The sequence below is a fragment of the Myxocyprinus asiaticus genome, chromosome 43 (assembly GCF_019703515.2).
Source record: "Myxocyprinus asiaticus isolate MX2 ecotype Aquarium Trade chromosome 43, UBuf_Myxa_2, whole genome shotgun sequence".
NCBI classification, from domain to species: Eukaryota; Metazoa; Chordata; class Actinopteri; order Cypriniformes; family Catostomidae; genus Myxocyprinus; species Myxocyprinus asiaticus.
Genome location: NC_059386.1, coordinates 31,463,698 through 31,487,220, shown reverse-complemented (window position 1 = coordinate 31,487,220; position 23,523 = coordinate 31,463,698). Strand labels below are relative to the sequence as shown.

The window sequence follows — 23,523 nt, the reverse complement described above, 5'->3', positions numbered from 1 at the left end:
ACATGATGCATGTGCTGACAGGGCACGTATAGTGAAATGTTTCCTTGCATGCCCTTGCTTCAATTTAGAACAATTTAGAAGGGAGGATAAAAAATATAGATAAATATTGTCAATAATGACATCAAATCCCCACAAGGTGTCAGTGATTGTATATATTTCACCTCCAGAGGCTGCGGTCGTACTCTGGAACAAAAAAAAACTATCGTCGAACTATCGCCGCTCATTTCTGCCGATAACTGAAAAATTGGCAAAACCGATTAATCGGTCGACTTCTAGGGGCTAGCATATTCTTCAAAACCTCTTGTGTTCCACAGAAGAGAGAACTTCATGCTGGTTTGGAACAACTTGGAGGGTGGTAAATGATGACAGAATTACAATTTTTGGCTGAACTATCCCTTAAACTTTTATTTAACTTAAAATATTCCATCAATATAATATACGAGTATTAAAGCTGCAGCAGAAAGGAACTCACTTGTTTTCCATTTGTGCCAAATCCAGAGCAGGTTTCATAAACTCCTCTGTGCGACACGGATGAAGCATGAAAAATGACTGGCCCAGTAAAGGATGTTCCTACACAGACACACACACACACACACAGACACACACACACACACACACACATTGTTCAGCTCTTTGTTAATGTCTGTTCTGACCTCATTCTTTATTAGGAGCAGCTTCTCGCTGTCACACCCTGCAACACAGACATTAAACCAATGCCACAACATGTGTTTTTCCATCTTAACTCAATGTTAACTCGTCACACGATACCTTTCATAACCCCAATTCAATTACGCTCAAAGCTTTGGATAAATTAAAAAGAAAATTACGAGGCACTTCCAAGACTTAAGCAAATCTGCCGTGCAGCACATGGTCTTCATTGGCACCATGCTGAGCTTCTCTCGGAGCGAGTCTGGTACACTGGAGGGCACTCATGCACAGTGTGGAACACAAAAGGAGATGTTTAGCAGTATGTCAGTCTGAGTTACCATTTACTTTCATAACATCTTTTTTCTATACCATGAAAGTGAATGGTGACTGAGACTAACAAACTGCTTAACATTTCCTTTCGTGATTCACAGAAGAAAGGATGTCATACAGGTTTGGAACAACATGAGAGTTATGAAATGTTGGGAGAATTTTCATTTTTGGATGGATACACTCATTCATAAACTCGAAGCCTCCACACTGCAAATAAAAGTGAACTCAATGCACTGTCTCCATGCGCATTAACATTCAAAACAACAACTGTCTGGATGCATTGCTCTGTCACCGTTCAAGCACCAAGGATGCGCTGACTCTTCAAATTCCCTTGACAACACCTCACTGTTGGCATCAGTAGTATAGAACAGAATCATTTCAGTTTTGTGAAAAGCAACTGCATAGTGCTCCAGTAAGACTATTTCTCTAGTATACTGCAGCACAATTCCAGCTCCAGTCCGCCTGCTAAGTCATTTATCATGACTTCATCTAAAGGCCTCAAGGGAGAACAGACCAATCACTACACAGCTACTGATCACCAAACATGACAATAACAATACTGCATTACAGAGCCTAACTTATAGGTGCACAAATAGACACTTCTGTTATATCATATATAGTAGTGGTGTCTAAAAGTCTGAGAACACTAGTGAAAATGCTTCTATTTTGCATTCTTTTTCTAATTTAATAATAAATTAATTAATTAATCACATACTATATAATCAGCATAACAATTTAAGTGAAAAGTAAAACTGAAGAAAAAAAAAAAAAAGTACATGAATTTCAGAATTTCTCACTATTTGGCATGACCCCTTTTTGCACCACAAATGTATATTTTGGCATTTCCCTCTTTTGCTCCACAAGGAGGAAAGTTTTACGTTCCCTCGCAATAGTTTGCGCTTTCTCATAATTATTTTGGGTTCCCCTAACAATGAGTTTTGCCTTCCCTTCACTCACATTTATTTTGGGTTCCCTCACAATACGTTTTGCATTCCCTTACAATAGTTTGCGTTCCATTCAAATAACTTTTACGTTCCCCCACAATAGTTTTGCGTTCCCTGGAAATTATTTTGCATTCTCTCTCAATAAAATGTACATTCCCTCACAAGTTTTGCGTTCCCTCGCGATTATTTTGGGTTTCGTCACATTAAGTTTTTCATTCTTTTGCAATAGTTTTGCGTTCCCTGGAAATTATTTAGGGTTCCCTCGCAACAGTTTTGCATTGTATCACAAAAAGTTTTAAATTCCCTCACAAAAACTTTTGCGTTCCCTCGATTATTTTAGGTTCCCTCAAAATAATTTTCCATTCATCACAATAGTTTTGCAATTATTTTGGTGTCCCTCACATTTAGTTTAGCGTTTCGTCGCAATAGTTTGTGTTTTTACTAAAATTAATAACAGTAACCATGGTTGAACTATGGTATTTATAGTAAAACGATAGTAACCACAAATTTACCATGGTTTTACTACAGTAACCATGATATTCATGATAAAACCATAGTAGAAATACAGAAAAACCATAAATACGGTAATAAAAATCATAATTTTGCAAAAAAGAAAAAGAAAACATGGTTAGTCTTACTATAGTAACACCATGGTTAATTTGTGATACATGTGCCATGGTTTTTAAAAGTCATGGTTACTGAAGTTTTACTTTAGTAAAACTATGGTTACTTTTCGTAAGGGCATGTTTTTGTGTGTGTGTGTAAAACATGATTTTAAAAACCATGATACCTAATTTTACCACAAATGAACCATGGTGTTACTATCGTGATAGTAATGATTATATTTTTTTTTTACTACCATAGTTTTGGTTTTACTGTATTATTACAATGGTTTTATTACGAATACAATGGTTAAAATGTAGCTGCTGCAATAAAACCATGGTCATTTTTGTGGTTTTGGTTTTACTACAAATATCATAGTTCAGCTATAGTTACTGTAGTCAAATCATGGTCAATTTTCACAAAGGGATGGACAAAGCTGTTCCGAAGGAACCCAAAATAATTCAGAGAGAGCGCAAAACTACTGCAGATAATTAACTTCCTCCCTGTTCTCTCTAAGGGGCTCCGTATAACATAGCTTTTCTTTTATGTTTTTCCAATACCCTAAAACTTCTTTTATTTCAAGGTTTAATGGAAGAAAAAAAAACCCAGATCTTCAATAATCAAGTAAATATGTTAATTGTTCAAGAAATAACAACAAAAAAAATCACAAATATATTTGGAACATATGACATGTGTGCCACAGTCTAAACATCTAAATCATATTTAGTCATTCATATTTTAGAAAAGACTAATGGAACATTTATGGCTCCTCCAGAGAGATTAAATATGTGGGGGAAGAGAGTGTATTGTGTTGTCCTAATCTACTTTGCTAGCCTCAGTATTTCATTGGTTACGCTAAGAAAATGATTATGAATTTAAGAGAGTTAGAGAGACAATACGAGATAGAAGCTGAGACATAAGAAGAAAAAAGACTCTGGAGACTGGAAAGAGTGAGACAGAGAGAGAGAGACAGATAAAAAGAGAGAGAGTCCATTGGCGTCACTGCTCGTTTGGCCTTGATGTGAGTCACACATGTTTACCTGCGTCAGATGCTGCAGTGCTCCATCTCTCGAGCACCTCAAGACCCTAGCACAACCCTTTCCGTCTCTTCCTCCACTATAACTGCAGCCTGCCAACATTCCCTCTGTTCTAATATCCTCTGCCTCTAATCAGCCATTTTCTGCATGTATTTTTCCACTTCATACATTCAACATCTCCCTCCAATCACGCCTACAGCTCTGCATCCCTCCAGCTTAAGGCAGAGCAGCACTCTGCAAAAAACAGCTGAGGAGTCACTATTTCCATATGCTCAATGGGCATCTACAAGGGAGGGAATGCCATTCTTGTGAAGGTGATGACGGCAGCATGGTGAGGGGCACTGATTCCCCTCATTGTTTCAGAGATCATAGTGACATTCACACAAGAATCGCATAGCCAGACTTTTGAATATCTGCAAAAGTCTGGTCCACATTGCAGCTTATTCTGGCTAAGAAACTCCCACTTAGGTTAGAAACATTCTCAGTATGCAGACATGAAGGTATAAAATGCCCTTGAAAATCAAATTCAGGAGGCAAATTTGCCTCTTAATGGAAAAGTAAAAAAATAAAAATAAAAATAAAAATGTAGCCACACTACAGGCTACAAACAACAACTAGCTAACTACAGAGTTATGAATATGAATATGAGTTGACACAAAACATTTGAAATTGCACAGAAAAGGCATACATTAGTAGTCTAGTGTGTTTATATACGAATAAGATTTTGTATGTTTTTGCAGAAGCAGCTTAAGCAGAAATACAGTTTTATTATTTAAAACTACGGTATACTACAAGACATAGGCTTAAAAAAACAACAACTGCCTATTATACACTATTAAATAGAGAGCAGGTCTACAGGCTTAAAGGCAATTCCCATGTACACAGCCATGTGCTGACAGCTGTGGTAAACAAATACATTCGACAGACCGTGCGTTCGGTAAATTCTTAAAAACTTACCTCAGTCTTGTGTTGACGATGGATGACACAAGACTGATTGTGGAGAACCTAAGTGCTCTATGATCCTCAAATTACTTTTTATAGGGATTAATTATCAAAGGAAAAAGCATGGGATGCAGTTACCTCGGCTGTTGTTGTAGATGGTAAGTTGGAAGTGCATCCTTTTAGGGAGGAAATTACACAAGTTTTGTCTGATGTTTGAACAAAGAGATTTCTCTATGTAATGCTTGTACATAATTACTTTTATCTGATTATATTATTAAGCTAGGTTATTAAGAGTGATCGAGCCAAACTGAGTGATCACACTGTCCTCTGTTATGCAAAAAAACATTCAAAGGCTCATCATCCTCACCCTACCCATTCCACTGAATGATGATGTTTGAAATGAGCAAAGCTTATTGTGTTGGCTGTCACAACATTAAAGAATTCTACAAGACTACATTTCATGACGTTCAAGCTTGTAATACTTCTCAATAGCTCACTTCTGATAACCATTTTAAAAATGACAATGTTCAGGCATGAATCTCTGAATTGTGAAAGCTGACAGGTTCTTTGAACTTGCTATCTGTTAGTCAATCAGCTCACTCACATGTAATATGTCAAGCCAATCGGCTCACATGGTGTAAGCTGATAGGTCCTTTGTCATGAAATTGGGAAGCCAATCAACTCGCGTACTCTCTCTTTGCCTTACATTTAAATTTGCTCAGTTTGCAAGTAAGCCAGTTTCACTGCAGCGTGCTAGGAGTTTTCTCTAAAACCCTCCACCTCACCAGCTCTACTTGTCTAGATCTGCTACATGGGGATTATATTTGTTTAATTGTGCAGCAGCATGTCATACATACTGGTGCAGCATGTCTTGTGTTTTTTTCTAATTGTGCAGCAGTAGCATGTCCGCATGCCTAACTCAGTATGTCTGTGTATGTTCTAGCAGAAGGAAATCTCTGTACTTGCTCTGCAGCAGCAGCGTAGAAGATCTAGTCCGTGAGACTAATATCCTCTCAATATGTCATTACCACATTACCATGCTTAATCTTTCAGAGAGTTGTCCTGAATTCACTTTATTTTCTTTATAGAGAGCATCAGTTTCTGCAGCAGAAACGCTGCAGGTGTAAAAGCACAAGAGCTGTTTGCTGCTAACGTTGTCCACGTTGCTTCGGTGCTTCTCACACACTGATTTGAAAAATGTGTAAGACTGTGCAGTGAATCGTTGTAAAATGTAGCTTGTTACTGGAAAAAGTACACAATTGTGAAAATAGCTGAGCTCCTGTCACGCTACTGAAAACTGTTGATAAGTTAGTAGCATCGCTACTTTTAGTGAACTACTCCCCAACACTGCGAATACATTTTTGTTTGAAAACACAATGATTCATTGGTTTTGAAAACGCTCCATTATCGCATACTTTGGAAAACAATGATGTTTGTAAACTGGAAATGGAGTATTCAAATGAAAATGGATTGGATGTTGCCTTTCAAAACGAAACTCGCAATATCATGCAAAGATCAGATGCCAAGAAACTTGCAAACTTTGGCAACATGTAAGCATGAAGATACCTAAAGAAACCTGTGTACTCTGACTCCAGTATAACCAGCCAATCAGATTGAAGCTTGTGATTTTCTGAAAGTTATTAGGTGTGTTCGACTTCATGCAGAAATTTCGTCGACTTGAGATGGTGACGTACGCCATAAAAGTACCGCGACAGCAATTCCAGAGCAGCCACCTGGCTCAGCCAGCGTAGTTTCTCCAGAGCCACTGAACGAGCTCTGAATGATGACACAGCTTATTCACGATTGGCCAGACTCACAACATGACAACGGTTTCACGTGTTTCATGGGCTGCGTTCACAATTGCAAACTTCACATACTAGTTTTACTACTTCTGCTATGTCAGTCTATGGCAGAAATAAGAGTAGTATGGTAGTATACCGTTACCAAGGTGTTTATTCTGACACCTACAGTTTTGTGAAAACTCTCACAAATCCGTGTTTTTATAATTGTGTTTATATCATGTTCTATTATGTTTGTCATAGTAATATCATGTTTATTCATAAAAAAACAAAAACATTCAAAATCATTAAAAATACTGACTCCTTTTTTGGTTTTCAAATAATACTAGCTTTTATTGGACTTTCTTCTTGTACACACAGCAGGCACTGTATTAAGCAGCACATAAACCTTTCAAATGAACAATGTTCTGATTATTTAGTGTAAAATTCAAGCTTCTGTCTATACGAATTCTATTTTGTCTGCAAATATCACGTCACCTTCCGTGACTGATGCAGGTTCAGCAGATGATGGGAAGCGAAAAGTGTCCGGCTTGACTGCTCTCTTTTCAATTCCTCCCCCGACTGAAACCGGCAAATCTCGCCGAACGGTAAATTGAGATGCAGTTCAAGTCGAACACACCTATTGCCACCAGCAACAGTTATTTATATGTATCATATGGTCTATGGGCTGTCTGTCTAGAGTGATACCTACTTGTTGTAGATGCTCATGACAGGTAAAACCTTGCAGATATAACAAGGGAAGTTGTTAATGAATGTGAACCGTGGAAACAACAAAAACAGTCATATAGACGCATGCACATGGCATTATATCCTACCTGTTGTGTTAGAGTGTCCCATGGTCCCTGCAGTAGTCTCTGTTTGTAGTTTGGATGAACATTGCTCCAAACCTCCTCAAGAGATAGGGACCGCCCATCTGTAATGACATAGAGCTCACATCAATGGAGAAAATGGTTTTGCAAGAAAGCATAAATGATCTTATACAATTATAGCCAGTATAATTGATCACGTTCAATTTATTTGTACTAGCAGAAATGAGAAATTGTAACGCTAAATATGGCAGCTCTAAGAATGCCAATCACCTTTTAGATAGCGACATTGCCAGTCAGTTTACTCGAAAATGTGCATTAGCTGGATCAGCCTTAAAAATAGTCTTTTTTAGCATGATTTGAGCTTAAGAAGCACAATTTATGATGCCATTATTGTCAGATTGTTTTGTGGAATTGAAATGTGTGAGACCGGAGGTTATGGATATGGCTGCCGAGTGACCTGACTTGCCTTAAAGGGACTTTGGTATTGGTAACTTGCTTAATAAGAGCTCCCGAAATGTTTACATGGCTGTCATTTGCGTATTCACAGCAAAGCCAAATTTTGAGCACCGATGCAAGTCATTGTTTTGCTTGCTTTCCCAAATTTCAAACACTCCAGTCGAGATGGGATCTCAATGTAAATGTTGAGTCTGTATTTCGAGTGCACATAAAACAACCAAAAACCAAACTTGGAGAAAGCAGAACTCCAATGTTTCTGAAATGCACACATTGATAAGGGAAGCTAGACAGCATATAAACAACACTGTGCTGTTTAATGATGGAAACACAGTGCAAGAGAACGTTCTGTACCTAACGTTGTGGCTCTGAAATAGAGAATGGGGATCTGATAGCTGCAAGAATACAGAACGTGGTATTCATAACTCAGCACAGCGTGACTCTCACATACTGCCTGAACTCCAGCCGTTTCATCCTCAACATTCGCCTGAAAAACAAGAGAGAGAGAGAGAAACAGACAGAAAGTGAAAGATGCATGTCATTCCATGGTAAAGTTACCAAATAAATGGGCAATTGCAATCAAGTCTCCAAATTTGAGATACAAGTTACAGAAATATTTCACCCCAAAAATCTGTCATCATTTACTCACTCTCAAGTCAATCCAAACCTGTATGACTAACTTCTTCTAATTGAGTTATTTGGCATAATGTTTATCTTGCTCTTTTCCATACAATGAAAGTAAATGAGCACTGGGACTGTCAAGCTCCAAAAATGACAAAAAAAGCACCATAAAAATCGTCCATATGGCTTGGATATTGTGCAAAAAAATTCTCCTTAAATGTTCCATGGAAGAAAGAAAGTCACGTGGGTTTAGAAAGACTAGGGTGAAAAAATTAGGACAGAATTGTAATTTTTGGGTGGACTATAACAGGTATGACGTGTAGTCACATAACATCTGGTTATTCTGTTCAACCTACCTGGGTTTTCTTTAAGAAAAGGAACTGGTTTGCCACACGGAGGAAGCCATGAATGGGGCCATATTACATGTGCAGGCTTGTCATGATCCCTGAGCCATGATACCAAACCCAAACTAACATCCACACCACCCAGATAGCAAAGCAATGTACGTCTGAGAATCAATGTGAATCAGTGGAATAACAATCTATATTTTCATATTTTCTAAAAGAAAAAAAAAAGGTGAGTGGTGCTTTGTTGCAAATCTCGCCGCCACAATGCCTCTCAGTGGTTGCCAGGGTGTTGCTAGGGTGTTCTGTTTGATTTCCAGGGTGTTTTGGATGGTTGATAGGTGGTTACTTACTGGTCCAAAACTGGTCCCCATTTTTTGCCCGTTTTATGGAACACCAGGCGAATATCGTAGATAGACAGCTTTGTCAAGCCAACATAATAAGCACCAGACTTCTTTCTTCTCTTGATAATTTTGATTGAAACTTCCCACTGATTCATCTAATGAAATCCTACTGGTTTTGCATGAAAGGGAGACCTCCTCAACAATGTATGTGGGCAACAACATGTGTTTACCTTTCAGTTTTTCTCTTGCATCCTTCATTCATAGGATGTAGCTGACATGTTGAGGGAGTACACACACCCCACCCTTTGTGTTGTGGAACATGACTAATAACTCCATGCACAGGACTCTCCAGCTGAACCACATGCATAAGTGTTGTGCAGATTGTTTACCAAGGTTATCTCTATTTCAACCAGCGGTGTGCACTGCATTTTCCCACCCCTTCTCGACCTGCAACTCCTGTTGATTAATTGGCTGTCAAAATGTGGAATAAAGGTTTTGTGCGCTGCAACTTGCACAAAGGAGTTTTTATACTAGGGAGGGGTTCCACAACTATCCCCATTGGATGGAATAAATAAAGTATTTTTTCTTAATGGAGATTTTTAATGTTATCCCAGCTTAATATGCAGAGACAACTATACGTAAGACACTTGTAGGTTGACTTCACTTAAAAGTGTAAAACTGTGGCACTACCAAAACATTGCTCTGCTTTTTTGAGCATCCCAACCAGTTCAGTTTGACAACAACTATATTGTTTGGTGATCTGCAGCTTTGAGCAGTGTTATTTCACTTCAAAAACTCTTATCAAATATCACTCTATGAAACATAATTTTCTTTATCACAATGTTTGTCTTATTTCCCCCTTTTTTTTAAAACATCTTAAAAACAAAATAAATTCACCTGAGAATTAAATTGTGTAACCCAAAAAGAACTGTTTTCAAAAAATACAACTCGATTTAAATGTTTTATTATTTTTTTTTTATTTATTTTTTTTTTTGAATTTTGAACTAAATTCAGTGTGATTTATGCTTGAAACAAGAAAAAAAAAATATTAATGGAGTAGATTCAATCAAGATATATTCTCTGAAAACAAGTCTTCTTACACAATTTTGCTATTTCTAGTAAATTAATCTTGTTTAATGGTGTTTAGATATTTTTACTGGAAAACAAACTAAAAATTATTTTGTGGTGAAGCAAATATAGCAAAAAAGTTTAATTTTTTTCATGGAAAAGTATACGAAAATGTTTCCTACTCCCTTAAATATATTAATGAAATAAGTGTCCTGAGATATCTCTCTGTGACAGCTGTAGACTTTGTAAAGAGCAAACAAAAACTGACATTGACCCTTTTCACCTGTCAATAATTTTGCTTGTTCACATAGTGTTGTATTTGAAGCGGATCATTGAGGCTATGATTCATAATGTTTGTCAGTTGAAGGCGCTATTATGCCACTATTGAATTTGACAGCCACAGGAATAAAAAATGCTGCTCTTTTGCTCGGTTTTGGTCTCAAAATTATCTATGGAGGGCGGGGATTTGGAAAGAGGGGGCGTGGCTAATTCAACATCACAGTCACGTGAAAGCTTCAGGGTAGGGTTGCACCAGCTGTGCGTAAGGTCTCACGTAAGTTGGGACGTAAAGTTCACACTAAGGGCTTAGTAACTACTAGTTAGTTTGTAAATAAGTCAGTGCTTAATTTGGTTGCACCACCTGTTCTTAAGGCAAGACTTAACTAGTAGGTCATAAGCTCTCCGTAAAGTAATGCAAAGTCGCATAATACCTGTATTGATCCAATAAACATCCTTGACATTTGTACACAGAAGTATTAAAAAGTGGTGAACTTCAATTTGATCTTGTTACAGTTGATGTTCAAACCTTGTTTGCTCACATAACTGTCAGCTGTATTAAATTATATCCCCATTAAAATACGATACGTAATAAAAGTAGATTTGATATATAATATATTTTCCCTGTGTAAATAACAATATATAGGAACTGTATCTAAAATAAATAAGGGGTGATAAATAAATACTAATACAACAGGCTGGAAAAATAGATATTTATTCATTTTAATATCCTATATATATTTTGAATGTGTTGAAATTTGACACCGGGCGACGCAACCAGAAAACTGCACTGTTAGAACGGTTTCATGCTGAAGAGCCACTTAAAAGTACGTTTTTTTTCTCTCTCATAAATGTAAACGAGTGTAAATGTCAACATCATAATGTATGTCAAAAGGATTGAAGCCTGTCACACAAAACATGAGCTCACTGATGCCATTAAATATCAGTCTGCTTTTTTATTCCAACCGTTGCTCCTGGTCGGACGCTTCTGTACATATTTAGTTCATACGTAATGGTGCAATGCTCAAATATTTAGTAGTGTGTAAATTGTGACTTAATGCCCATTTACAACACAACTAGGCTAAGTTGTAACTTACATATAGCTGGAGCAACCGGCCCCAGAACACTAAAATCACTTACAGCACTTTTAAGTATGTTTAGAACATACATTTATAAATGAATTTAGTAAATGAATGAGTGTTTGTTATCTTTAGAATGCATTCCCAAGTATCAACTAAAAGGAAATTTTCCTGGTTCAATACAAGCAATACAATACAAGCCTAAACAATTTAAAGCCTTTACAGCTTAAATAATACATGATTTTTAACATAAGAATAAATGTAAGTGCTTTTATAAAATTATAAGCTTCACATTTTGTTGCCTTTAAACCCTCCAAAAAATGGCCCCATTCACTTCCATTGTAAGTGCTGAACTGTAACCTCCATTTTTGCTTTATTAAAGGAAGTCGAACGAGTCTAATTAAATTTTTGTGGTAATCAACATTATGCCACAAATTTTGTCGACTGAGCTTAACTTGTATTAAACCTGAAATGTATCAATTTACTTATTTTTAAACCTTTAAAATGTACATAAAAAACTGTGTGCAACAAATCTTTTTTTAGCTTTTCTTTTTTTTTTTCCAGGGCAAGACAAAATTATTTTTGCAGTGTCCAGTTTCAAACATGGCATTTTGGATCTGTCACATGGAGGTGGCATAAAAGGGATAGTTCACCCAAAAATGTAAATTCTTTCATCATTTACTCACCCTCATACCATTCCAGATTTGTATGACTTTCTTTCTTCTGTAGAACACAAACGAAGATTTTTAGAAGCATATCTTAGCTCTGTTGGTCCTTACAGTGTAAGTGAATGGTGACCAGAACTTTGAAGCTCTAAAAAGCACATTAAGGCAACATAAAAGTAATCCATACGACTTCAATCCATGTCAATCCATGGTTAAATCCACGTCTTCAGAAGCTATATGATAGGTGTGGGTGAGAAACAAAAGAAGTCCTTTTTTACTATAAATCTCCACTTTCATTTTAAAAATGTGAAAGAATGTAAAAGTGAAAGTGGAGATTTATGGTAAAAAAGGACTTAAATATTGATCTGTTTCTAACACATGGAGTCTTATGGATTAATTTTATGTGGCCTTTATGTGATTTTTGGAGCTTATTTTTGGGTGAACTATCCCTTTAAGACACTATGACATCACAGTGGCCTTTGTGGTCCAAATGTGTATAGGTTTAATTAGTGATAGTGTCTGAGCGACACATTGGATCTCCAGAGGCAGTGGCTCTATCCCTAGCAAGTTTGACGCCGGCTCAAGGATTCTTTATGCATCCATGCCTTCAATAATAACATCTCCACTCTCCTATACAAGCGCAGTCTTGAGAGACACACTACTACTGTTTCACATCCGACGTCTGTCAGGAATGAAAGAGTTAGAAAGGGGTCAAATAAAACAATGACGTCATGCTTTTTCCAAACAGTACCGCAATTCAAAGATGAAGTATCTCCTGGTGTCTGCCTGAAGGGTTTTCTAAATAATATACCATAATGTCAGAAGTTAAAGGGATAGTTCACCCAAAGATTAAAATTCTGTCATCATTTACTCATCCCCTTAGTGTTCCAAACCCCACTTTCATTGTATGGAGAGAAAAAGAAAATGCATGGAAAGTGAATGGTGACTGAGTCTAACTTTCTGCCTACTGTAACATCTCTTTGTTTTCCACAGAAGAAATCAAATTAAAGGGGTCTGGAACAAATTGGGGGTGAGTAAATGATGCCAACATTTTTATTTTTGGGTGAACTACCTCTTTAAGAGGTTGCACAAAAGAGATGTTAGCAGAAAATGTATCAAATTTCGATCCACTTCGGCAAGAGCTCATTTAGCAAATGAATATTTTCAGCTCTCGTGCATCCTTTGCATATTTGAATGCATTTGGAATTTAAATAAAGGGCAAAAGTTCAGCTGACATGCATATACCCGCAGAACATATTTAAAATTTGTTGAAAGGTCAAGTTCAAAAGGGCCGTTTATTAACTCAAATTATGTTTCTAGCAACAACTTTAGCTTCAACCGAACTGCTGGTGTTTGTAGTCATTCAAATGCTGCAGTGTTTACGTTCAAACAGGTGTACAGATGTAACGGTGTAACTGCTGAATCGATGACACCTGTTCAACTCCACAAACAAAGGAGAAAAGCAAAAAGGCAGTGTGGCACAAGGCAGCAGACGCTTTAAATAGCATCTAGAGATTTTTTAACAGAGCAACAAGCTCAGGTATACACTTCATATGTACATCGTTTTTCACTGTCAAAAGAAAGATCAATATTGGACATGCAACAGAGGTGTAGAGGTAGACGTTCACTTATCTGAATACCAACGTTCGACTGGGTAATTTCGGAGAATGATGAAGGATGGGCTCTTTCATTAACCTAAATAAGCCCTAATTACAGGTTTAATTATCCTGGTAATTCCCTTTACATTCTTTGCATTTAAAGGATTAAAATACTTTCTGGATGCCTCTCTTGATGTACAGATAAACATTTGTTCCTTAAACACTGTTATACAGTAGCTTCAAAAGAATTGTGAAACTATCTTCTACTCCAGTTGTAGTTTGGCCGATATTTTTTACTGATTTTCACACTTTTTTACTTAATCTGCTGTAATTTTTTCAATATCCCTTAATACATTTTTAATGCATTCTTTGTGTAAATTACACCATAAAATACAGTATAAATACAAATTAAATATACTGAATATCATTATCGGTTATATCCATATAACTGTGCATTGTTAGGATAGTAAAATAAATACGCTTAACTTTAGAAAAGGAGAAAATCCTTTCCATATCTTTTGTTGTTGACAAAGGCAGTGTGTCCTCTCAAATTCATCTATTACTGGGTAAAAGCTAGCTAAATTAGGTATGTTAACATGGAGTAGTCCGTAGCAAAAATGGATCAAACTTCTGTTTTTATTCATGCATTTACAAAATGTTCAGTTTTCCTATTCAGCCTATGTCATGTATATGTTGGGCCAAATAGTTCATGCCGGTATTAATAAGCAGATTTTTGTACAACAACCAGTTTTAGAATGGTGTTTGGTTGCTTCTCAATGTCTAATGTAAAATCTGTGTCCTGAAGCAAAGCATAATGTAGACACAGTGAGAAGGATAGCTGTTCTTCTTTATTGAAGTTATAACCGCATCATGTACAGGTGCACACAGACAAAGAGTAACATTGAACATAGTACCATAGAAACCATGTGTCTGACATTGAAAGGGTTAACCCTGATAGATTTTTGTTGAGTGAGGCATTTATTCACTCCCTAAAAGAATTCCACCACTCAAAACAGGATGCCACAAAAAAGGGAAAAAGCAGTGCAGACTTCCCTAATCTTCCACAGATCTTTGTGGAAATGTTTTTTCTTCCTTTCCTGAACAATGGGGAAAAGGGGCTTTCTTGTAGTGTGCAAGCTACTGCTTGCTGCCGAACAATCTTCACCAAGGTCAAGCTTTCGAAATGCTCCTTTATGGAGGCCAAGTCAGGTGACGTGCGGTTTGGCACGACTGCACCAAAGATTTCAGAATGTTAGTGAATAAGGCCAATCGGTAAATGTTAAATCACTCACTGTTTTAAAAGTATAGTCACAAGAGGTAAACAATATGTGTGTTAACATGATTTAAGTGTGATAAAAAAATCACTTACTAATATTTCTGTGTAATGTTATAGCCAATTTTAACTTCATTTCCATGACGATAACGCTGTAAACCCAAAAACGACGATTCAAACAACTCAAATAATACAAAAGTTTTAAAAGAAGAATTTATGTAAGTGCTTTAATAAAATTGTAAGTTTTACATTTCTGCTTTTAAAACCTCAAAAATTTGGCCCCATTTACTTCTATTGTAAGTGCTTCTCTGTAACCTCGATTTTTTTTTTTTTTTTAGAAAAGAAAGGATGATTCGAAAATATATTTTGTGGTAATTAACATTATGCCACAAATGCAATCGATTGAGCATAACTTGTGTTGAAACCTGAATATTCTTTTAATATGCAGATGTTCTCATATTTAAGGGAATTGTTCACCCAAATATGAAAATTCTCTCATCACTTACTCACCCCTCATGCAATCCAAGATGTGTATGACTTTCTTTCTTCTGCTGAACACAAATGAAGATTTGTACAAGAATATCTCATCTCTGTATTTCAATACAATAAAAATGAATGGTGGACAGAACTTTGAAGGTCCAAAAATCACATAAAGGCAGCATAAAAGTAATCCAGTGGTTAAATCTATATTTTAAAAAGCAATATGATAGGTGTGGGTTAGAAACATATCAATATTTAGGCTCATTCTTTTTTAAATATAAATTCTCCTTCCTGCCCAGTAGGTGGCGATATGCACAAAGAATGTGAATCGCCAAAAACAAAAGAAGAAGAATGTGGAAGTGAAAGGGAAAGTGGAGATTTACATTTTAAAAACGCACTTAAATATTGATCTGTTTCTGACCCACACCTATCATATCGCTTCTGAAGATATTAATTTAACCACTGGAGTTGTATTGATTACTTTTATGCTGCCTTTATGTGCTTTTTGGATCTTCAAAGTTCTGGCCTCCATTCACTTGCATTGTATGGACCTACAGAGCTGAGATATTCTCCTAAAAATCTTTGTTTGCTCAGCAGAATAATGAAAGTCATTCACATCTGGGATGGCATGAGGGTGAGTAAATGATGAGAGAATTTTCATTTTTGGATTAACTATCCCTTTAAATTGAGATTGTAATTACCTCCACCTCAAATTGTGCCTAACAACACCCCTTAATAACAAGTTCTGCATTGTTTTTATTTGTTTTGTTGTTGTTTTTTTGCATTATGTTTTTGCTCCTTGTCATTCTCGTGTAAATTATAATGTAAAGCAACTTAGCCCACTGATAGCAGTGCAAAAATGTTTACCAAAGTATGAACATGTTCATGTTGATGTTTGTTCAACAGGTTTGAAGAAGTTAAGAACGAGAAGGGTGTTGGCTAATTAAGCAATTTATCACAAGCAGAAAGACATATAAAAAAACTGTCGAGTCTTCGCAGACTTCCAGCGTTTATTCAAGTGATCACAGAAAACATGGTGGTAATAATCACAGTATAATCACTTGCCGTCTCCTCTGGCATCAAAACATGGCAAAAATCTCCTTCATTGAACAGGAGAAGGTGTCGACTCCTCTCTGGTGTGTGAGCTGAATGTAAATATGCAAAAAGTCGAGTCATTTGCAATCAGCCGGAGGGGCTTACTAATGAAATGAGCCGAGAGTGGAGGCAAGGAAAAAAAAAAAATCAGCCACCAGGCACAACTCTCATTTTGGTGGAGATATTTCAGTCTGGTGTACGAATCAAAACATTTTGCCGATGCTGATACCAACAATATTTGAAAAATCAAGCATACTCTAGAAAGTTCAAAGCTAAAATGTATAATTTCTGTCACCAAACTGCAAAAATAATCATCAAATATTCAAACCGATTCTTTGACAAACTCCCTACCATCTTCTGTTTGTTGTACAAACAGATAGTCCATTATGCACATTAGCAGGACCAGCCTGAAAAATAGCATTTTTTTTGTGCGATTTGAGCTACAAAAGCACAATTTATGATATGAATGTTGTCATATTTTATTGCTGATTTGAAATATGTTATTTGATCGTAATTTGTCCTTTCACGTAGAAAGGAGCTGTACTCGTACAACTAGAAAATAGATGCCCAGAGGCTTTATGAATATGGCCACTGAGTGACCTGACTTTCTTAAAGATACTTTTTTGCACAATAATTTTCCCAAATGGAGAATGCATGTAGTGTGCAGGCAGAGCTAAATAATCGTGTGTGCAACACCCTGGTGATGGACAGAGCATAAACATCTTAACAGTCATGTAAAAGCGAATGCCAACATTAGCAAGTTTTTTCCAAAGCTATACCCAGCATGGTAATAAAGTGCAGGATTTAGTTAAAGCGTCTCCTTCAGGTAATTGTTTCAGTATGTGGGGAAACACTTAGGTCAGTGCACGTTTTTGGTGGCCCATTTATAAATGAACTGGCCCATCCCACCCAAGAACCACTCCACTATCCAAAATGGGGTTGCAGGGTGGCCCAGGTCGTTGCTAGAGCATTGCTTGTTGGTTTGGCCTAATTCAAAAGAGCCTACCCCCAAGTTTTAATTTTCTGTTCGCTTGATATGGATCCTTCAATTAAAGTTTACAGGAATTTTCTGCAAAGTTTCATCGTCCACCAGGTGTAAATCATAAGTCTGATCGCTTAGGAAAGTAATAGCATAACTCTCCACAACATGGCGCATGATTCAAGGTATCATTCACGTCCATAGCACAAACGGTGCAGGATGAGTTATGGGCCAAAGTTTAATACATAGGTTTAGGGATTTGAACAAATTCCTAATGCCTAAGTATGGGCAATAGTAATGGCAAGCAACAGGAATTACCTGAATTTCCTCTGTAAGAGGATCCATGATTTCTGCCTGCATGGAACATCCATGTTGATTGTGTAATATGTTTGATCTTACAGGAACGAGAACACACTTCTTCATGAAGCCTTCATCAGTGCCCTGGAACAAAGACAAGTTACAACCAAAATGAGATTAACATAAAACATTTGCATTTAAAAAGAAACAAAAGTCTGGCTCTACCAAATGTATTTTCTTGGGGAGAATTGCACAAAATGTCAAAAACATATATTTAATCACAAACTCAAAGGAAAGAAAATAACAATCAAGCACATTTCCCCCAAAATGTCTTATTAACATATATATACATACATTTTAAATTTTATATATATATATATATATATATATATATATATATATAAAATTTAAACAGTATTTACAAATCATTGTTATGCTGCATTTCATTTATGTTGATTTAAATAAAAAAAAAACATAGTATTACAGTATTTTTTATTGGAGTAAAAATTAAGAATTACAAAAAAAATACCTCAAAAGTCAAATGTCTGTACACATTACAGTAATGAGAATTTGAGGTAAAATATTATGAAAATAATGTCACAATGCAAAAAGTCTTAATGGTCCTAAAACAGGCTTAAATTTCTTTAAGCAAAAAATATATAATTTACTTTCTTTTTTTGGTAAGATTTTTGTAAGATTTTATAGAGTTTTTTAAACATTCACCTTAATCTGCTCCCAGCTCCAGCCATCCTGGATGGTCTCAGAATGTTGGAGAAAGAGCTGGCAGCAAAGCTGGAAGGTCCTCTCACCCAGGTAACACGTAACTGATGCAGAATTTCTCTCACCTGCCATCTGGGGTGAAAATGAATTACATATAAATAGCTATTAACTGAAGATCTCTTTAACTTCACTTTCCAAAATGAATATAACATTTTTCATGAAAGAGCATTCGCAACCCATTTTACATCTGTAATATGGCGTATTTCTGAGTGAAACAGGATATAAAGAGGTAAGGAGGGTCTTGAATTTATCGATTGGAAATGGACTGGATCATGAAAAATAGCCTTTATATGGCAAGTGGTTGAAGGGAAGGGTGACGTCATTCGTAAAGGACATTTTTTCACAGGCGGAGCAAGTTATTACATTATGATGTAAGATTTAAAAAAAAAAAAAAAAAAAAAATATATATATATATATATATATATATTGTTTGTAATAATGTGCACCAATAAATCAATCACAATAAGAACATGTATTAAGAAAGTAAATTTGGTCCATTTTGATTTCATGTTGAATTTAAGGTCTTTCGACAAATCTGCGTGTAGATTTGGAATTGCTTGCCGAAAACAAATTCCATCACAACTTTTAGTTCCTGGAGCACAACAGCGGCTCTGGCATCAATTACTCTAGAGGAAACGGTTGAGTCGCTAAGTGGCCCTTTCCTGACCGTGCCTCTTTCACCCCCTCTGCATGAACAAGCAGAAATGAGAAACATCAAACAAACCCATTTATTCACATCTTCACAGATCAGCCGGTTTCGTGAATATTTGAAACCGAAAACTAAATGGACACAACATGGCTTGATTAATTATAGTGTGTGAAGTAAATACAGCATACACACACTTGACTGGATCTGCCATGTCTGTACCTTTACCCATGATTTTAGCATGCAGGAGGAAAATAATGGATTTTATTTTTCATTTAAACCTGAAAATAAATGTAAAGTTTTACGATTCTGACAAATTTAAAACAAAGAAAAATGATGACGTAACCTCGAATATTTAGAACAGTATTCGTTCAAATTGATTTTTTAATTAGCGATTCTTAAACTGAATATTGAATATTTAGTTGCATCCTTGTAAAATGTACTAATTTACTGTGTAACTCTGTAAATATTATTAATCTTCAACTTTGCCCTCCAAATATCAGGTAATGGACCATTAAGTCTGATTGCAGTTTCCACTGGCACTAAAGGTCTATTCTGTTCAGTTCTTTAAAATGTAAGTGCATCATTTATGTGGCACTGGAATCATCAAATGAAATTGCAAAAATATAGACTGTTTTCAAACAGGTTTACCAAACACAGAGACACAGTGTTACAGTTTTCTGGGAAATCTACCTTTGCATAGGTATATTCCGGGTTCAATACAAGTTAAGTTCAACTGTGGCATAATGTTGATTACCAAAAAATAATAATTTCGACTCGTCCCTCCTAAATCAAGGTTACAGTGAGGCACTAACAAATAACATGGGGCCAATTTAAGCTTATAATTTTATAAAAGCACTTACATTAATTAAAACTTGTGTATTTTTGAGCTGTAAAGTTGTTCAAATTGTCATTTTTACAGTCATTTTAGGGTTTGTTGACATTACATCGTCAACAAAAAGCATGAAGTTGTAAAATTGGCTATTAATTTGCACAGAAAAGGTTGGTAAGTGATTTTATCATTCTAAAATCATGTTAATATGCATATTGTTTATGTCTTGTGGCTACACTTTTGAAATAGTGAGTATTATAACGTTTACGGATTGGCCCCATTCGTTTCCATAGTAAGTGCCTCACTGTAACCCAGATTTTGGCTTTTTTCCCAACAAAAGCTTCTGTCGAAAACAAATACTGTCGATTGATCTTAATTTGAAATTGTATTGTATTGAAACTGGAATGTACCTTTAAAGGAATACAAGGTGTTCAATACAAGTTAAGCTCAAGCGACAGCATTTGTGGCATAATGTTAATTACTACAAAAATTAATTTTGACTTCTTTTCTTTAAAATGGAAGTGAATGGGGGCCAATCCGTAAACGTTAAAACACTCACTGTTCAAAAGAAGAGCCACAAGACATAAACAATATGCATGTTAACATGATTTTAGTGTGATAAATTCACTTACTTACCTTTTCTGTGTAAAGTTATAGCCAATTTTACAACTTGGTTGCCATGATGATATAATGTCAACAAACCCTAAAACTCTAAAAATGACTGTAAAAATTACGATTTAAACAACTTTACATCTCAAATAATACATGAGTTTTAACAGTAGAATTAATGTAAGTACTTTTTTGAAACTATAAGCTTCACATTTCAACCCTCCAAAATTGGCCCCCATTCACTTCCATTATAAGCGCCTCACTGTAACCCAGATTTTTGCTTTTTTTGAAGAAAAGGAGGGACGAGTTGAAATAATTTTTTGTGGAAATCAACATTATGCCACAATTGCTGTCGATTGAGCTTAACTTGTATTGAACCCGGAATATTCCTTTAAGCTTGAATAGTAAAAACTCTTTAGACATCAAACACACACACACACACACACACACACACACACACACACACACACACACACACACACCACCTTTAAACTCTGACCAAACATCATGGTAAATCATTCAGTCCCATAACAATTTGCCAAATGCCAATATAAGACTATTCTATTCGTTTAATCAAGTTTCTCAATGCATTAGTTTTGTTAGACAGATAAGAATGAGTTTTCCCAAATAGCCAGATAACTTAAAGGAACGTCTCACATAAGAGCCATACAGTTTACACTCGATATTTTCATGAAAACTCAAGTGTGAGAACAACCTTCTGAAACTGTATAGTCTGGATCAGTTCTAGAGTTTCTGTTTTCAGGGAACACCCTTTAGTAGAACCGCCCTGATCTGGTCCGTTCCTCACAACACGTTTCATAAAGCGTTATGTTGCATCTTATTGGAGTTGAGCTCGAATACTACAGCAGACGAGAACGCTGTCTGAGCATCAGTGACATCACGTGCCACTTCAACCGTGCGCAGCACTCAAGAGTCTCTATTTATAAAGTCGGTAAAGTTGCTGTGGTAATTGGAATACATAGTATGTTACTTTGTTGCAATTTCTATAACGCCGAATGTCTGACATGTTACATTGTAGCAGCGTGACTTACAGCTGTCATAAAGCGTGCAAACTGCTCTATCGCTCTCTGTCTTACCATGATCTCACACGGCTACTTCCGGGATCCTGAGCACGGAGGGGGTGAAATAGAACAGCCAATATTATTCGGCACAGCCGGTTTCAAGCCGCCCACTCTGAAAAAAAAAAACAGTGCAGACATTAGAGGACAGCGAGCAGTTAAAACATTCGCCAAAATAACAAACACAGCTGGTGAGAGAAAAGAACAGCGTCCACAATGGGGAAGTTTCAAATGAACTAAAGTCGATTGACACATTTGATTTGATAAATTCAGTTGTCATCTGACTTTTATTGTCATTAGTACATAGAACAGGCAGTCTTGTGGCACTCTAGCTGCAGTAAATCCACATTTGTGTATTTTAGAGTTTTTTTTTTTTTTTTTTTTTTTTTTTTTTTTGTGCAAGAGGGCATTTTGGGGATAAAACAGGACAAAACAAGGACCCTCGAGGGTCTTCCAATATCATTACATGATTCAGTCATTTTGTAATTTAAAGGTATGGCATGCAACTTCGAGAGAAGGCAACCTTTATTTTTTCTAGTTAGTTTACATAACTGAATGTATCTGTTATTTGTAACATAAAAATTGTACAGGATGTACAATTAATAGGATTTTAAACATTAATCTATATTTGTGCATAATAGGTACGAATAGACTTTAATCGTGGGCAATGATCTAACCAACTATTCAGGATTTGGGTAGATTTGAAAGTTTAAAGGTGCACAGTATTTTTTTTCCTTATTAAAAAGATTTACCCATAAAAAATGAATTATAATGTTAAAACTTATTGATATATATATATATATATATATATATATATATATATATATATATATATATATATATATATATATATAATCATGACCACTCACATGAGATGAAGACACTAGTCATATCAGTGACATTATAAAAGCTGTTTTATTCTACATGGAGAGGGTCCCCTCATGGGGGCTGCCATGTTAGGATCACATGACCAGCTGAATACTACTTGCTTAAAGGAATAGTTCACCCAAAATGTTCTCATCATTCACTCACCCTCATACCATCCCAGATGTTAATGACTTTCTTTCTTCTGCTGAACACAAACAAAGATTTTGAGAAGAATATCTCATGCTATGTAGGTCCCTACAAAGCAAGTGAATGGTGACTGTAGAATATGTGTATGTCACACACATACCAGAGCCGGATGTTTGCAAAGTGTATGTAGGAGGGAGGAAATAAAAAAGACAGAAGTAGACATAGAATGGGAAGCATGTTGTCAGTTGTAGTCTGGTTAGCATTATAATAAAGCAGTTCATTATAATCTTCATCTGTTGATTCCTTCATTACTTGTGCACATCTACAGTGACCAAAATCTACAAAATGCACACAAAGACAGCATAAAAGTAATCCATATGACTCCAGTGGTTTAACCCATGTATTTGGAAACAGTCCAATCGGTTTTGGGTGAGAACAGACCAAAATATGACTACTTTTTCACTGTAAATCTTGCCATTGCCATCTCTAGTCTAGATCATGATTTCAAGCTTGATTATACTTCCTAGTGCTTGACGCATGCGCAGAGAGCTGGATGGTGCTAGGAAGTGTAATTGAGCTTAAAATTATGATTGCCAAGACGACTGCTGATGTAAAGATTTATAGTGAAAAAGGTGTTACATTTTGGTCTTCATTACTTCAGAAGACATGGATTAAATCACTGGTGTTGTATGGATTACTTAAATGCTGCCTTTATGGGCTTTTTGAAGCTTCAAAGTGTTGGTCACCGTTCACTTGCATTGTATGGACCTACAGAGCTGAGATATTCTTCTACAAATCTTCCTTTGTGTTCTGCAGAAGAAAGAAAGTCATACACATCTGGGATTGCATGAGGGTGTGTAAATTACTGTATGAGAACAT

General features: G+C 36.1%; 1 protein-coding gene across 5 annotated transcripts in view; it reads right to left on the bottom strand.

The window, feature by feature from the left end:
• The window catches only part of LOC127433337 (ubiquitin-like-conjugating enzyme ATG10), a 34,777-nt gene extending 13,092 nt beyond the window's left edge, over positions 1-21,685 (bottom strand). Inside the window, exons 1-6 of one of the 5 annotated variants that reach the window (XM_051685142.1) lie at positions 21,649-21,685; positions 18,408-18,536; positions 17,706-17,828; positions 7,920-8,052; positions 7,119-7,216; positions 473-570 (exon numbers count right to left, since the gene is read on the bottom strand). In XM_051685142.1, the coding sequence (XP_051541102.1) occupies positions 473-570; positions 7,119-7,216; positions 7,920-8,052; positions 17,706-17,828; positions 18,408-18,536; positions 21,649-21,651 (584 nt within the window). In that variant the 5' untranslated portion in view covers positions 21,652-21,685. Of the gene's footprint in view, positions 1-472; positions 571-7,118; positions 7,217-7,919; positions 8,053-17,705; positions 17,829-18,407; positions 18,537-21,266; positions 21,560-21,603 lie in introns of those variants that run through there. The other 4 variants (XM_051685141.1, XM_051685139.1, XM_051685143.1 and 1 more) reach the window with 4 other exon arrangements.
• Positions 21,686-23,523: the final 1,838 nt, after the last annotated feature.